General features: G+C 45.6%; 1 protein-coding gene across 1 annotated transcript; it reads right to left on the reverse strand.

Moving 5' to 3' along the window:
* Positions 1–5,876: 5,876 nt before the first annotated feature.
* Positions 5,877–15,159, reverse strand: RAP2C (RAP2C, member of RAS oncogene family). The gene is made up of 3 exons (XM_017818509.1): positions 14,654–15,159; positions 12,617–12,936; positions 5,877–8,339 (listed from the first exon to the last, which is right to left on the reverse strand). Exons 1-2 carry the CDS (start codon positions 14,924–14,926, stop codon positions 12,658–12,660), a joined length of 552 nt encoding a protein of 183 aa, XP_017673998.1. The 5' UTR covers positions 14,927–15,159; the 3' UTR covers positions 5,877–8,339; positions 12,617–12,657.
* Between the last annotated feature and the right edge of the window lie 449 nt (positions 15,160–15,608).

Genomic DNA, 15,608 nt, shown 5'->3' on the forward strand with positions numbered 1-15,608 from the left:
GCCTGACTTACCTTTTCTTTTAATTTGTTTTTTAGTAAGTTTCTGATTCTCAAGAATTCGTAGAATCATCAGTCTTATTCTTGTGATTGTATTTTTATTTCAGCTTCAGCAGCTGAGTTAAATGGCTCTTTTTACCTGCCTGCAACAGCGGAGTAGAAAATCCCAAATAATCTTGATTATGCAAAAAAGACCCAAAGCACAATTGCAATCCCAGACACCTGAGACAAATTAACCCTAAGTGCAAAACTTTCTTTGGCACCCTCTTAAAATATTCTCACACCACGCTAACAAAGCCCTGAAATACAAATTTATTTCCATTTCTGTTCTGTTTTCAGCCTGTGCTGAATCGTGTTTGACTCCCGGGGCCGGAGAAGAGCCCTACTCTAAGCCAGACCATTGCCAGGATGAACCACTCGTTGCTTCCACGCTCCCTCTCGTGGTGTTGGTGGTGCCCAACCACAAACGCAGGAAAGGATTCAGCAAGCAGGGATGAGCAGCTCAGTCCAGCAATCACACATTCCAGGGTGCATCCATGTGCACTGTTGACTTTTCTTCCTTTTTCAGATTTTATATGCTGTCTAGAAGCTATTGCCAGGCACTGCAGAAGGCAGCTTGCTACAAGCAAATGCAAATGACAGCACAAGCTGTACAAGAAACTAAATACCAGCCCCGACTCCTGATATCCAGACCACATTATCTCATTTTTAATATGCCAGTGGCACTCTGTTGCTGGCACAGCTATAAGAAAAGCACTCTGTGATGTTTAATTCAAACAGGTCACTTTGAAGACACAGGAAAGCAATTTACACAGAAAAGTAAAGCCTCATGAATGTATCGAGTCAAAGGAGCGCTGATGCCTCCAAGGATTTGGGCATCTCATAGCATTCAGGGATTTCCAGCTGGGGAGATGCACCTCACCAGCTCTGTACAGCACTAACACAGCACAGGCCGGTCCACACTGTCCTTGATTTGTTTCACACAAGTTGCTCCCAGGCCACTCACACACATCCCCACACCAACAGGGCAAAAGCACTGTGAGATCTCACCTGTACTCCTGCAGTCCTGTGACGAGGCCTTTGGACACCCAGGCTCCTGGTCCTTGTGAGTGCTGTCAGGAGGACAAACCCATCCACCCTGAGGCTTTCCATGACTCACCAGCAGATCTGTCCTAGATTGTGCCTCAGCAGAAAAATCATGGAGCCCATGCACCACAGCACAGAAATCTGCCTGGCAGGTGGACAATGCCCTGCTCGTCTGCTCATGCAGCCCTGGCAACAGAGAGCTACGAGACCAGAAGAAGCAGCAGCAACCCATCAGAAGAGAATTAAAGACCAGGATGGTGAAAACCTTTGCTGAGCATTAGAAAGGATCCTATGGCCAGTGGCTTTGTCTAAGGAAGCTGCCAAATTGAGTCTGCAATGCCCGGTGAAGAGGCTGAATCCTAGTGGAAAGGATGGAGTTCTAATGAACTATATTGCTTATTTTCACCACAGATGTGGTTTCCCTCTTGGCTCAAGACAACTAATTCTGGTTGAGTAAGCCTTGACTACATCTAGGCAAAACAATGCATGTGTTCTCCAGGTACCTCCAGGCCAATGGATCATACCCATCTCACCATATGGATTTTTAAGCCTGAGTTTTATTAATGTTTCCCTCTCAGGTAGCTCTCTTCCATCACTCTTGTCTTTTCCTTTTATTCTTCCTCAGAAGACCCTCATCACACTTCAGTCCTACCAAGGTGTGCCAAATTCCAGATATCCAGCTCACAGCAGAGCAAAAGGTGTGCCAGAGCCACTCTTCATAGCAGGCAGTGGAGGGAGGACAAGAGAGCAACACCCACCTGAAGCTGTGAGCTTGGTACTTTTGTAGTGGTCAAAGGTAATCCCAACCTTGTGGTTCATCTTCCAGGGCCTTCTGGCAGATGTTGGCAGCTACGAAACAGACATATTTCAAAGAACAGGAAACATTCCTACATCGTGCCTGTCCCAAGGTTTCAGGGGTATGTTCATAAAACCTTCCTAGACTATTAAATTGGGTCCCAAGAGGAAACCATTTAGATGGTCTAAGATGCTGAGCTACAGGTACTGAACAGGATAGACAGCTAGAAGGAAAGGAACCCAGCTGGACACCAAGGTACTTCTAACCATAGCCTGACACCAGGCAGGCCCTGCAGCTAAAACCTTTCTTCTAACCTATTAAAAATACATCTGCATTACTGAGATTAGACACAGAGCATTTGGCAAGGCTGTACTAATTCCTGGAACAATGAATGGAAAATAATGCCAGGAGCAGTAATGTGACTGTGGTTGCAGAGACACAGGGCTGGAAGGGACTTCAGAGATCCCACGACACAGCCCAATGTACAGAAGCAGGAGCTGTACAGCCTCACACACTCCTTCCTCCAGCAGTGCTTATCCAATATCATCTTTGAAAATTCTCCACTATCCCATGTAGCTGCAGCTTCCTCCAGCACTTCAGCTGTGTTCTGTGAGCAGATTTCTCTTTTTTCTAGCATAAATCAGCTTTGCTGAAAATTCAGTTTATTTCTTTTTGTTTTCCCATAGCAGCCAGGCTGTTGCCGATCACACAATCATTTTTTATTTGATTTTAAGAAAAAGGTTTTAAGATCTATCCCAGCAGTAGGACAAATCCCAAGCTGATAACTGATCATCCCATGTGTCAATTCCCAAAATACAAGTAGCCCTTAAGGAATGTCACAAACACCAAATATATTTTCTCTTTTCTGGGCTGATCAGATAATTTAAGTCTAATGTCAAGGCAGATCTTCTAAGAATATAAAACTGTATGAACTAGTTAGCCTAACAGTAGGAAAAAAGAGACAAAAGTAACTTCAAGAGCCAGAAAGCTCCCAAAAAGCTGAATGTCTGGTTTACTGAGCTGCAGTCATTTATCAATTATGATAAATCAATCCACCTTTCAGTAGAAGCACAAGAAGTCTAAGACTGAACCAGCTACATTATAGTCTCACAAATATGTAAAAGATACTAGCAGTTTTCATAAGTCTGATAATTTTTCAACATTGTTATTTAAGATCTAGCCCACTTATTTATTTACCTGCAAGAAGTCCAATTCTATGATGCTGGTGCCTCCGATTCCAAGGAAGTCCAACACACCCTTCCACATACGCCCCCAGGAGGGAAGTGCTACAGTTACCACTTTTCTTCCCAGGCAAGAGCAATTGAGGTCACCCAGTAACAGGCAGTGTTGTGGAGTCTCAAATCCCACACAAGTCTAATCACTGGAAATATGATTAGGAGAAAGTAAGTCACTGCTAGAAAGCTGTCACAGTGCACTCAGACAGAACCAGCAGAACATCAAGGAGCACAGACACGACACAAAACAAACAGTAAAGCCTCCCCTACAAGTGAATATTTTGCAGATTCCTGCAACACGAGAGACTCCTCCCCATCAATTATTGCAGTTACTGCTCCAGACCTTTCGGAGGGACTTGAAGAGAACCTCTGCTTTGAAGGAGAGCACCAGAGGTAAGTAGGCTGATTCCATACTAAATACACTGTTCCCGCAGAGAACAAGTTTCACCCCCTACAACCTTGCAGTCGATCGGTATCACCGCTGCCAGCCAGGTGATCGTAAGCTCAGTGCTGCCCTCAGCAGCGTGCACAAACCACAGCAGGTGGGACATCACCCTTGGGTTGAACGCTGTGCTGATCTACAGCTGAGAGTCCTTCTTCTCTGTTCCTCGCAGCTGTATTGGCCAGGCAGAGACAAAACCCAAAAGCCACATTATTTCACTTTCAGAGTGCAGAGCACAGGGCCAGGTCTCCTCCTGACAGAGCTCGCCTGCAGCTACAGGAGCTGTGAGTGCTTCCTCCAGCTGCGAGCGCGGTGACTCACCAACTGAAGCGACTACCAGCAAACCCAGCTACCCGGGCTGCCGCCTTCCCAGCAGAGAGAACCCACACAGGTCAACATGTATTACTTCAGAAGCCATGTATCTCATTTTAATTAAGACTAGACACTTCCACCTAGTTTCACACTGTAATTACAGCCCAGCCTACTGGGGCAGATAAGAGCGCGCAGCTCCACACGAGGTGTGGCCGGCGGTTCACCCTCCACCCATGCAGGGTCCCTCTCTGTGCTTCCTCCTGGGCTGTCCCCGCTGTGGGGTTGGTGTGGCTGGTGGTTTGTACCCCAGAGCACCCAGCCTGGCTGCAGGGCCCAGCTCTGCCCTCATCAGTGGTGCAGTTACGTGCCACCCGTGCTGGGTGGAGGAGCAGGGTGGGAAGAGGCCTCACGCCTGTGCTGCAGTCAGCTCCTGCTCCCCAGCTGCTGGGGGGGGGAACATCCCTGTCCTGTGGCTGCACAGGGAAAGCAGGACACTGGGAGCTTTCTGCAGGGCACTTGTATAGCAGGACTGTTAAACCAAAGAAAAAGCTGTCATGAAACACTATCTAAACAGCCCCCAAACCAGACAGAGCAACGTGACATTGTCACACCTATCTTATGAAGGATGCTACACAACTCTGTACAGCAGCAACCAAGTTCCCTCTCAGCACCAAAATTTTTGAAAGATAATGGCCTTAAACATGAATCTTATGTGCTTCCTTAAAATCCCCAAGCCAGCCTACATCATACTGTCACCTGGAAACAAACCAGTGCTGGAAGCCACAGTGGCTTAAAAGCTGCACCCACATTCACTTCCCAGCCTCCAGTTGGCTTAATGGCATAAGGAATTCAGGGTATTATTATTCAGTTATGACTACCTTTAAACTACATGAGAAATCACTCAGTAATGAACCCACTACTTACATCTTGAAGCAGACTGATCCTAGTGTCAACTCCCACCCTCAGTGACACCAGTCAGAAGAGGGAATGCTTTACCCCCACCTCTTGCCAAAGTCAAGAAAGCAGACATATCGCCCAAAATCACTTAGAAGGGCAGTCTGCCCTTCTTCTCTGTCATCTTCCTCTCAAGATGGAAACTACTGCTCCATTTCAGCAAAGGAAGTGTGAGCAGGAAGAAGAAACAGCACAAAAACCCACCTACAAGATAAGGCTAACGCTGTTTCAGCTGGAGGAGGGGCAGTGAGCAGCCTACGTGGTTTTGCCTGTTGACACATCACTGAGAACTGAAGGTACCAAGGCAGCAAGTTTTTCCTCAACTTGAAATCACATTTAACATTAAGACACAGCTTTAGTTACAAGCGCAGTACTAAAGGTCAGTGCCAAGACTGCATGTTCTTGGAAGATGCACTTTTTGTTACAGGGCCCAGATGACAATCACTGACTTGGCAAATTCAAGGCTTTTACTGAGCATTTAAGATAATTGTTATCAAATGGCTTCGGGCACTCTCAGCTGTAAGGTTTTCTAGAAAATTCCTGTGCCTCTCCTGCAGCAGAGCTCCAAGAGCCTCGCTCTGCTGGCATGGTGGGGAGATGTCAGCTCTGGATGGAGAGCAGCTACAGACACTGCAAGGTGATGTCAGGACTCAGGGTCATCTTCACACACATAAAAGCCTGTATGAAAAACAAGAACATTAAAGATTTGGACAAGAGAGACACTTCTGAACAAAACACCATCGTACTGGCCTGTGAGGAGAGGCCCCGTGGCTGCTCTGAACAGGCTCCCCAGCTCGGAGGGGTCCCTGCCGGGCACAGGAGATGATCCACAGCCCTTGTTCTCTCTTCTCAGAGCTTTACACCCAGCCAGGGCACAGCAGTACACCCCATTCCCCCTGCACCAGAAAGGCTCACTCACGGTAATTCAGACACAGTTACTGCATTTAGAACAACCAGGACCTTAAAAACTCCAAAACCAACCAAAACAAAAAGCAGCAGCAGCTTGTCAGTTCAGCCCACTCCAGAAAAAATTGAACACAGACTAGTCACCCCAGTTTGGTAATACAGGTATCTATTTTATTAAAAAAGTTACAAACAGGTGGACTGTAGGGGTCGTCTTACAAAATGACAAGAATGAATTCTACTGGAAAAAACTTTTTACAAAGCATTATAGGTAATTGTTCCATTTTTGCACTTGTTATTCCAGATTTCACCTATCACTGATAAAGATACAGTACATTAGATACTTGATGTTAGGTTACATTTTTTATTTGTAGAGCCCTACTGCAGTGATTTGAACAACTCCTAAACAGATGCCATAGTAAAGACAATACATATTGCATTTATTATTAGCCTCTTACTCTAATAAGCAACTTCACATGCAAACTATTGAGGAAGCCTAAATAAACTTTTGGTCCCTTTTTCCCCCCAAAGTGTGCTGAAGAAACCATCTCTCGTTTTCCCAGTCCTGTCACTCTAAGCTAGTTCAAGTTTCTTAAGGTTTTTTTTTTCTTTTTTCTTTTTTTTCGCTGAGGTCAATGAAAATGAACACTGGTTTGAAAACTACCCATAGGAATGAACCACTGATCAATATCAACCAACTTTTTCCCCCTTAGACAAAGGAAAACTAGGATCTTTATGAATTACTTTTATTTCCTATTACTTCCTTACAACCTACAAAAAAGATCAACAACCATCACTTAAAAAAAAATCTACTTTGAATACAAGGTTTGGTTTAATTCTGATATTAAAGTGCAAACCTAAGTATTAGCCTCAGCCTGTTTATGAAGTTTGTACAAACAGGGGAAAAAAAAACTTCAAGTAACCCCACAGAAAAAAAATCAGGTGTTTCAATAATCAGGCAGAAATCCTGGTGTCTTCTTCTTTTCAGGATTCAAATTCAACACCGAATGTAGACTCAGAATCTTTATTTCTGCTAACACTGTAAAGTCAGCCTGCATTATTACCAATAAAACACATTAATGTTGAGATACTGTACCGGTGATCTTTTTATTGTTTTAAATGCCATCATCCAGAATACAATTAATGAGTTTTCAACTGCTTAACCTCATATATCCATCACTGCTTTTACTGGAGCTTTTCTCATAGTTATTTAGCTATTACAGGGAAAGAATGTACATTTCTAGAAGCATGTTCAAATGACTAAAGCTGGGCTCCTAAAAACCTAGAACTTTGGTGCAGTAGGTGAGCTGCAGTTATTAAATTTCTGCAAAAAAAATTACACATTTTAAACCACTGCTAGAAAAAGCTCTCATGTATGCAACACGTTAATAAACTGAACAAAAAGATTTTGTCTGCTCTTTGTACAATTTCATTCTGCTCTTTATACCTGTGTTATTGTTAAAATTTTCAAGTATTCAGAGAAAATGTTGATCAGGTAAACAATAAGGAAGGCAATGGCTGTTTAAAGCACGCTTGCAGTTAGTATCACCGAAACCTGGTGCTTTTCCCCTTGTTTCACCAACTTGTCTCTAGTATTAAACTTGTTTATTGGGGGAAAAAAAACCAAACTAAAAAGCAATTTGTGACAGTGCAAGAAAAACTTTAACAAATATTGCTTTAAAATATTATTCAGAAAGACAAATATTAGGAACTATAAAATGTAAAGTGATCTTATTTGCATTAGATTTACATGTGCAGAGGTCTACTAGATGTCTCTTACTGTGCCAGGCAAAGCTGAGCTGACAGACTATGCAGACAGCCCATTTTGAAGGATACATTATCCCTTTTCAAAGGCATAGAGAAGCTATTTGTAAACAAGCAAGTTTAGAAACTCAGTAGAAGGAAAAGTGTGCTGCCATTTTTCAATGCTACAATTGTCGTTTTTGATTAAGAAACCCAAGATTGCAAGAAACATCAGCTGGAGACTTTGCATCCTGTTCCAAGTAATCCCTGTTGTCAAATAGGACCAGTTACAAACACATTGTCACAGCTACATTTGCCAAGAAAAGGGATACTACATCCATACAGAGGTGCCTTCAGTATCTTTTCATGACACTGTCACACGTAAACAAAAAGTCTCAAAGAATGACCAACTACCTTGTAGGAGAAAACCTTGCAAATAGAAATAAGCACTGATGCGAGGTAATATACAGAAGTAACCATTTGTTTAAGGCTCAATTTATTCTCCATTAAAACTCTCTTCTTTTAAAAGGCATTGAGTAGGTAATACTGAGTTTAAGTATTTAATAAATACAAGTTCAGAAATTGATTAAAGAAATCAATTAAAATATTAAAAATGAACTCTTGCATATTAGCCATTATATGAACTTAGAAAGCTATAAAAGGACTGATAGATAAAGAACAGATTTTAAAACTTATGGTAAACATGCTAAGCATTCCGATCAAGGTGTGTGGATCCTGGAGGCCACCAACCTTATGCACTTAGATGTATGGCAATGTGCTGTAATAGAGACAGGTTTACCAAGGCTCAGCTCTGCAACCTGGGCTGAAAGTTCTCCAAAGCAGCATCTGTGCAAGTTTCCTCTGAGTTTTATCTGCAATTTAAACAAAATAACTAATGAAAGCCATATTCAAGACACATCCAAAGTGAACTCAGCTCTTCCCACCATGTGGAACCGTCAATTTTCCATACTGAGCTCCAAAGCACTGCTTCACACAGTGGCATTCCCTAAGTTCTCCTCCACTAACTCTGGTAATACAAGAGGGAAGCAGATAACTTATTTCTATGAAGTTTGTAACAGCTGCCTCTGTGGGATACTAAATTGCATCTAAAGATCTGAAACAACCAAGAAATTTAAGTTCTCTTGTACAAATACACCTACGCTGGGGCTTTGCATTGGTGAACACCCAGTAACACGAAGCAATTGCATTTTGTACAAGTTCTGGGAACAGGGAGATGAGCCAACTAAATCAGTTTTGACATCTGAGTTCTCAGTAATCAAATCCTCTAAATGACTGCTCAAAAAAGCCCCTTAACATTCATGAGACAGCCTCAGCAGGGACAGAACTGTAACACCACCATTCTCAATCAAGCACACAAACACGTTACCAATGTGACCAAAACACCTTTGTATTTCTGATAACTTGCTTGTAGCTCACAGGATTTATCTTCAGAGATATCCCGAAAGTCTCAGGCGAAGCTCAAAGTCTGTAGAAACCTGGTTTTCATACGCACATGCATGTACTTTACTCTAGCTTGATCCTTGGATTTTCGGGGATTTTGAGGAGTCTTCTCTATTCCTGAAGTAATTTCTCCAAAGGAGTCAGGACCTTATGTTTCCTACTGCACTGTTTCTTTTCAGCTGTTGATTTGCTCTCAATTAACAGTTTCTGTCACAACAGAGGGCCAGTTAGTCATGACAGAGTGCTCTGATATAGCCAGGGTTCCTCTTCTTGCCTAACAACTGGTCACCCCCAACATCCAGAAGCAGCACTCCTGCCCTGATGGGAACAAACAGCCAGGTTTTTCTTGCTTGTTTGTATGTTTTCCAGCTAACAGTAATTCTCTCCCAGTCTGGTGAGATCATTCCTACCCCACACTGTTGCTGGTCCATGAGTTTTAGATGGGGAGGGTCCCTGTACTGTCAAAGCAGCAAACCCTGCATTGCACAGCCACACAGGCCAGAAGAGAGTATGCTTTCAGTTTTTATGTCTAGAGAGGAACACTTCCTTTGGCCTTACTAATATCAGTTACTCATGAATGGAGGGGACAGGAATCATTCATCAGCATCAGCCCTTCACCCCAATATTAAGGTGTTCCCAATCTGATCAGTATCCCTACAGAAAGCCTTTAATGCACAAGGACTGTAACAGATGCCATATTTTAAAGATTTAAAATACAAAACACTCATACTGAAAATTCAAGAGAAAAACTAGAGCAAGGAACAGAGAACAGCTGCTGGAAATCTCACATCTTTGAATGCAACAAAACAACACAAGACCACTGCAGAAGCAGGAAAGGAGAGGGGGGAAACAGGATGCAAGAACGACGCACATTTCTGAAATAAACTATGGGTTATCCCAACTATGCAGTTATGTTCCATCCTTGATTTCACTCAAGGCATCTCTCGTGGATTTCTGCACCAGAAAACTGCAGGGACTGCACAAACTGCTGCTACATATTTCACTGTGAACAACTGACCCACACCTCAGGCTCCTCCTGGACACAAGGTTACAGAACTCAGAGATGATGATGATGATGGTGATTATCCCAGGACACAGCTACAGTTCAAGCCCACTTCCTACACACAGGTTTGCAGACAGCTGGTTCCACTTCTCAGTTTCAGTTTGCCTAGGAGGGGTCACTGCTAAAGCAGAGGTTTGACATGCAGCAATTGTTTCCTGGATCACAGATAAGCAGAAGGATTACAAAGCTGATTAGGGCTATCACAAGACACCATCAGCACCTCTCCTACACCAGAGCACATCAGAAGAAATTATCAGGCAGCAAAGGTTTATGATAAAGTTAATGAGATTCTACATCTACTCAATCAAAGAATGAGGACAGGGTGGGAGCCAGGAAGAGGAAAATACCCCAAAAATGTGAGGTTGAAATGAAAGACACAGAGCATGAAGCCTGTGAAGAGCCAGGATGAGTAATTAAAGTTCCAGACATGGCAAGATCTGGACTAAACAGAAAGCAGCTCAGGAAGGAAAGGCTTGCTTGGCACAAGTGATGAGACTACACTGAGCAGAGGCAGCAATTCCTAGAAGCAAGGAAGCAGTTTGATGCTAGAGGCTTGGTGTGACTCTAAGCTAGGCAGAAGGAAGAAGAGGAAATCTATATTACAAAAGCTTAGGAACCTCTGACTTAAGGGGTCACAAAGACATAAGAACACGGATGTTTCTTCTGAAGCAAGAGCATGCTTAGGAAACCCACCAAATCTAGACAAGTTATGATTCAAAGGAATAACATGTGGCCCTGCCCCTACCTCAATTTCACTCCTGAGATTAAACTTGCTATTTAATGCTAAATCCAGAAGCAGACAGGTTACAAAGAAATCTCCCTTAGAAGAAACCAATTCTGGAAGTATTTCAGAGATGAAAGGTCTGATTTTGTCAGAGTTGAAGACAGTAACCTGCACAAGATGAACCATTAGTAACCCAGGGGACTGCCATAACTTTGGCACCATACTTCAATCCACATAATCCTGTTTGTGAAGCTGCCTTAGAAATAGCTGCAACATTGCAATGGTTATATGCAACTCAGGGTATTATAACCCTGCAGCATCTCACTAAAAAAAGCAGTAATTCCTTTGATTAATTCCTTCCTATAACCCTATAGGCTCTGCTGGTGTGATTACTGTACAAGGAAAGTCTTAATTTGCATTTTTCTCTGCTCCAGTACAAACAGTTTGCTCAGCTTTCAGCAAGTAAATCTTGAACTTACATACACCTCTTACAGTGACAGCAGCCCTTCCTAATTTCACAGAACTGCAGATAAAAACATCATGTAGTACCCATAGCATGACAGTGTCAGGGCCACGAGCATCTAAAATTTTACATTCACAAAGCACTTGATAACAATCTCAAAGACAAGCTTTGAGACTTCACTCTCTGACCTTGCACTCAAGATTAAAGAGGATACATGGTCCAAAGCTTCCAGTAATAACCTATTTTCCCTCTTGTCACTCAGACACAAAAAGCTCCTTGAGTTGAGCAGGAGTTACTAACGTGGCAGTGGCAGTCTGAGCCTCAAGCAGTGCAGCTGCCAAAAGGGGTAGTTTCTTCCCCTGAATTTTCACGTCCTCCCTCATTCCTGCACTTGCCCTCAGAGATCATGAGGAGTTGTTCGCCAAGACAGGTCCAAGGGACAACTGAAGGACCAGCTGGCTGCACACAGAGCACACCAATGGTGTGGAAGAGCCCTTTGCAGTAACATGGATTCGAGCCAATGCTGAAACCAGACCTGGAACAGCTACAGGGGAAACAACAGCTGGGAGGGGTCCAGAACCACCTCACAGGAATGACAGCACTGCTGTGCACAGGGAAGGAACAGACCCATTGTCACCATCAGGTGAAAAAGGTACTGAAAACAACCACCATGTGTGTGAAGGGTCAAAGGCAGCTGTCCTTGAGGAAAAAAATACAAATCACAGCAACACCTGACACAGGGGAAGCTCTGCAGAGGCCCCTCTGCCTCTGTCGTCACACCTCTTATGAGTCACTGGGGAAAGGAGAGCCGTGCACTGGGAAGCCATTTTACAATGTGTTCTTTGCTCTGGACATTTCAGATGAAGAGCACTTTGTGCACACCCTTGACTAGTACATGTGGGCTTCAAGCCACTTCTCACCACTCAGGTTGGTTTTCTTCCAAGAGAAACTTCTGATAAGGCAGAAGGGTACTCTAAGTACATTCAGTTTCTGTACCACAGAATTCTGTTTATTTTAAACAAGCTCAAAGTCTTCTCAGCAAAACTATTGGGAAACTTGATCACAATAATCCCACTGAACTCCCAGGTAACTCCCACTACTTGAAAATAATCCAGGTACCAACTACAGGAACATCACAAAACATTAAGGATAACGTAACGTCAAATACAGCACTGACAGTCAAAATAGGTGCAGATGAGATCATACACTTTGTGTCATTGTAAAATTACTGCAAGCAAATGCAGCATTCCCTGACTAACCCTACTGAGGTAACACAACAAGTCCATCTGACTCAAATAGTCAAGTGCACAAGGTCTTCCTCTTTTGGAGGAAGGTTGCCTCCAGGTTAGACTGCTTCACTTCAGACTCCCTGTCACTTTTTCTGCTTACTCAAACAGTGTGTTCGTGCACCTCAGTTAGTGACAACTGTTCCACCAACCTGCTCTGTATGGCCATGGTTGAGGTTTTTCTTAATTTCTCTCACTGGACGATGCAAGTTGTACAACACTGATCCTGTTTCTCAGGCAGGGAGGCATAGTTCATTTGCCTGACGATCTCAGCAAACAGTTCATCCACCATTGTTTTGCTCTTGGCTGACGTCTCCATGAAGGGACAACCCCACTCCTGAGCCAGGGCTCTGCCTTCTGCAGACAACACCTCCCTCTCCGACTCCAGATCCACTTTGTTCCCCACCAGGATCAGAGGAACCTTCTCGTATCTCTTCACCCGGACAATCTGGTCCCTCATCGGCTTGATGTCCTGGTCAAACAATCCAGCTGGTTAGTACACACAATCACATGGAATTGCTACAGAAGCACATCTTAATAATCCTCATGTGCAAAAGAACATGAAAAATACATCCAAAGACTTGCCAAGTTCACAGTCATTGCAGAGCTCAGAGAAACTTACTACTAATCGTCAATAAAAGTAATTTTTTCTTATCTATAAAAGCATGCACATTTTATAGCATTTATGTGCACATACAAACAGAAAGTGACTGCTGTGCTCTCAGACAGTCAGTTCAGCTGGAGGAAGACAGGATATCACTGCTTTGAAAGCTGGTTTCAGCTTTCTGAAGAAGTTGTCTCCAGTCTAAGGACCTGTAACCCTAACAGGACCACACCATTACACAAACATTTAGGAAGTCTGTGCTTAGTTTACAGCTTGAGAAAGCCAGCAATTTAAATAAAGCCTTCTCACTTGTAGAATGTTTGAAATAATTCATTGTGAACACATTTAATCCCATGTAAGTAACCAAATTAGATGCTGTAAAGAAATTTTATTACCTAGAGATGCATTTATTCAAGTCTGAGCCGACATGGGGAGTTTACACTTGAAAGTCTGAGTCAGCCTCCTCTGCCCCCTGAGTGTTTTAAGTTACTATCAGTACTAAGTCCTACAAATTCTTGCATAGTTCTCAGACAAAGCAATTCCAGCGTTTGAAGTTACCTCTGTGTTAAGAGCTGCAGAGTGGTTTACACCTACAGCCTCCAGAGCAAACACGCTGCAGACAGACGGGGATAATTAAATATTAACAGGGTGGATTACTAACTGTGCATCCATTCCTTGGATAATGGGAGCTCCCTGGCCCCCTAAAATCAGTGAAAACGAGAGCAGAGCATCCCAATGTCACTGCTGTTGTTTTCCAAAGATAAGTATGTCTCCAGCTTGTTTCGAGGCCTCTGCTAAGATAAGGTTTAGCCTCCAGCAGAAGCAAACGCGCCGCTCCAGTGGGGGTGTGCAAGGTCTTGCCAACCAGCTGGAACACACCCAGCTCGGCAGCCCAGGCCAACGCAGGAGCTGGAAATCCCTGCGCTGCTCACAGCACTGCTGAACTCGCTTACTGCCCAAAAACAAAGCCTCGCTTCTAGAGGCAGCTCAGACCAGTTACTGGCAGAGATATTTCAATATTTTTTTGGAGAGTTTTAATAGCAGAAATCAAATCCAGGCCCACAAATCATCGCCCGTGGCTGGTTCTCCTCGCCAGTGCCCCACCTATGCTGTAAGAGCAACGAGCTCACGCTGGACAGAAATATATTTTGGGGGGAGGAGGCGGAAAATAGCAGCTCACTTAACAAGTCACAACTGCAGAACAATGAGGCTCTCTTCAGGAGCAACTGCAGAAACATGCCTTTTAGGAAAGGGGGGGAGTTGGAAGGGGAAGTCTCGCTTTTAATATCGAGTGATTTCTTCACAAAAGGGGATTGCCAAGAGATTTCTGCTGGAGAAGTGGGAGCTGGTCATTGTTCTCCAGCACTGCGTGGGATTTAACAATGGTGGCACCCTGATAAGTACCTGCAAAGCAAGCAGTTTCAACCAGGAAGCGGGGCTGGCAAACGCGCTTTCAAGCATTTACACTTTTTGGCCCTTCGCTGATAACGCGCTCACACCGCACACGTGGCCACCCTCAAAAAACTTCCTGCCCAGCCCAGCGCCTTCCCCAGGGCAGGGACGGCTCCGTGCAGGGCGAGGTTACCTGGAAGGACTGCTGGTTGACCAGGCTGTAGACGAGGATGAAGCCCTGCCCGTTCTTGATGTAGAGGTCGCGCATGGAGGCGAACTGCTCGGTGCCCGCCGTGTCCAGGATCTCCAGCACCGACGGCGACGAGTCCACCTCGATCTCCTTGCGGTAGAAGTCCTCGATGGTGGGGTCGTACTTCTCGATGAAGGTGCCGGTGACGAATTGCACGGTCAGGGCGGACTTCCCCACCCCGCCGCTGCCCAGCACCACCACCTTGTACTCCCGCATCGGGCCCCGCTCGCCGCTCCCGCCGGGCCCGGGCCTAGCGCAGGCGGCACCGCGGCCCTCGCATAGCCCCGGCGCACCTCAGGAGAAGGGCGAGGCCCCGCTGCTCCCGCGCCGCGCTGAGGGCAGGGACACCCCCCGAGCGCCCGGCGCGGCCCCGGCCCCGCTCTCCGCCCCTTTCACCGCCGCGCTCCCGCCATCGCCGGCCCGGCCGCGGGACCCGCCCGCCAGCGGCCGCCCCCGCCCGGAAGGGTTTTGCTGCGGCACCCGGAGGCGGCCCCGCCCCGGTCCCGCCCGCTCACTTCCGGCGTGCTGCGTCACCGCCCGCCCGCCCGCGGGGGAAGCATTTGAGTGTAGCACCGGAGTCGCGCGGTGCCGGGGGACAGGTTTGGGTGTGGCACCGGGGCAGCCGCTGTGCCGGGGGGACGGGTTTGGGTGTGGCACCGCGGCCTGGCCCTGCCCGGCCCCAAGATGGCGGGCGCGGCGCCGGCCGTGCCGGGGGCGGGACTGGGGGGCGCGGGGCTGTCCCGCTCCTGCGGGAGCTTGAACTCGTTAATAAAGTCCTCTCTGAGGTCCCTGCCGGAAAGAGACCCCCGCGAGGAATGGGAACTGGGCTGTGGCACCCACAGCGACTGGAGAACGGAGACCGGCATCGCGGCTCTCCATCCCTGAGAGCCTTCTGGGC

Source organism: Lepidothrix coronata, unplaced genomic scaffold (assembly GCF_001604755.1).
Source record: "Lepidothrix coronata isolate B3197 unplaced genomic scaffold, Lepidothrix_coronata-1.0 Scaffold2, whole genome shotgun sequence".
In the NCBI taxonomy this organism is placed as follows: domain Eukaryota; kingdom Metazoa; phylum Chordata; class Aves; order Passeriformes; family Pipridae; genus Lepidothrix; species Lepidothrix coronata.

Coding starts and splice junctions, on each gene's coding strand:
- RAP2C (XM_017818509.1), bottom strand. CDS start 14,926: ATGCGGGAGTACAAGGTGGTGGTGCTGGGCAGCGGCGGGGTGGGGAAG. Junction 12,937..14,653: donor TCAACCAGCAGTCCTTCCAG/GTAACCTCGCCC, acceptor TTGTTTGACCAG/GACATCAAGCCGATGAGGGA.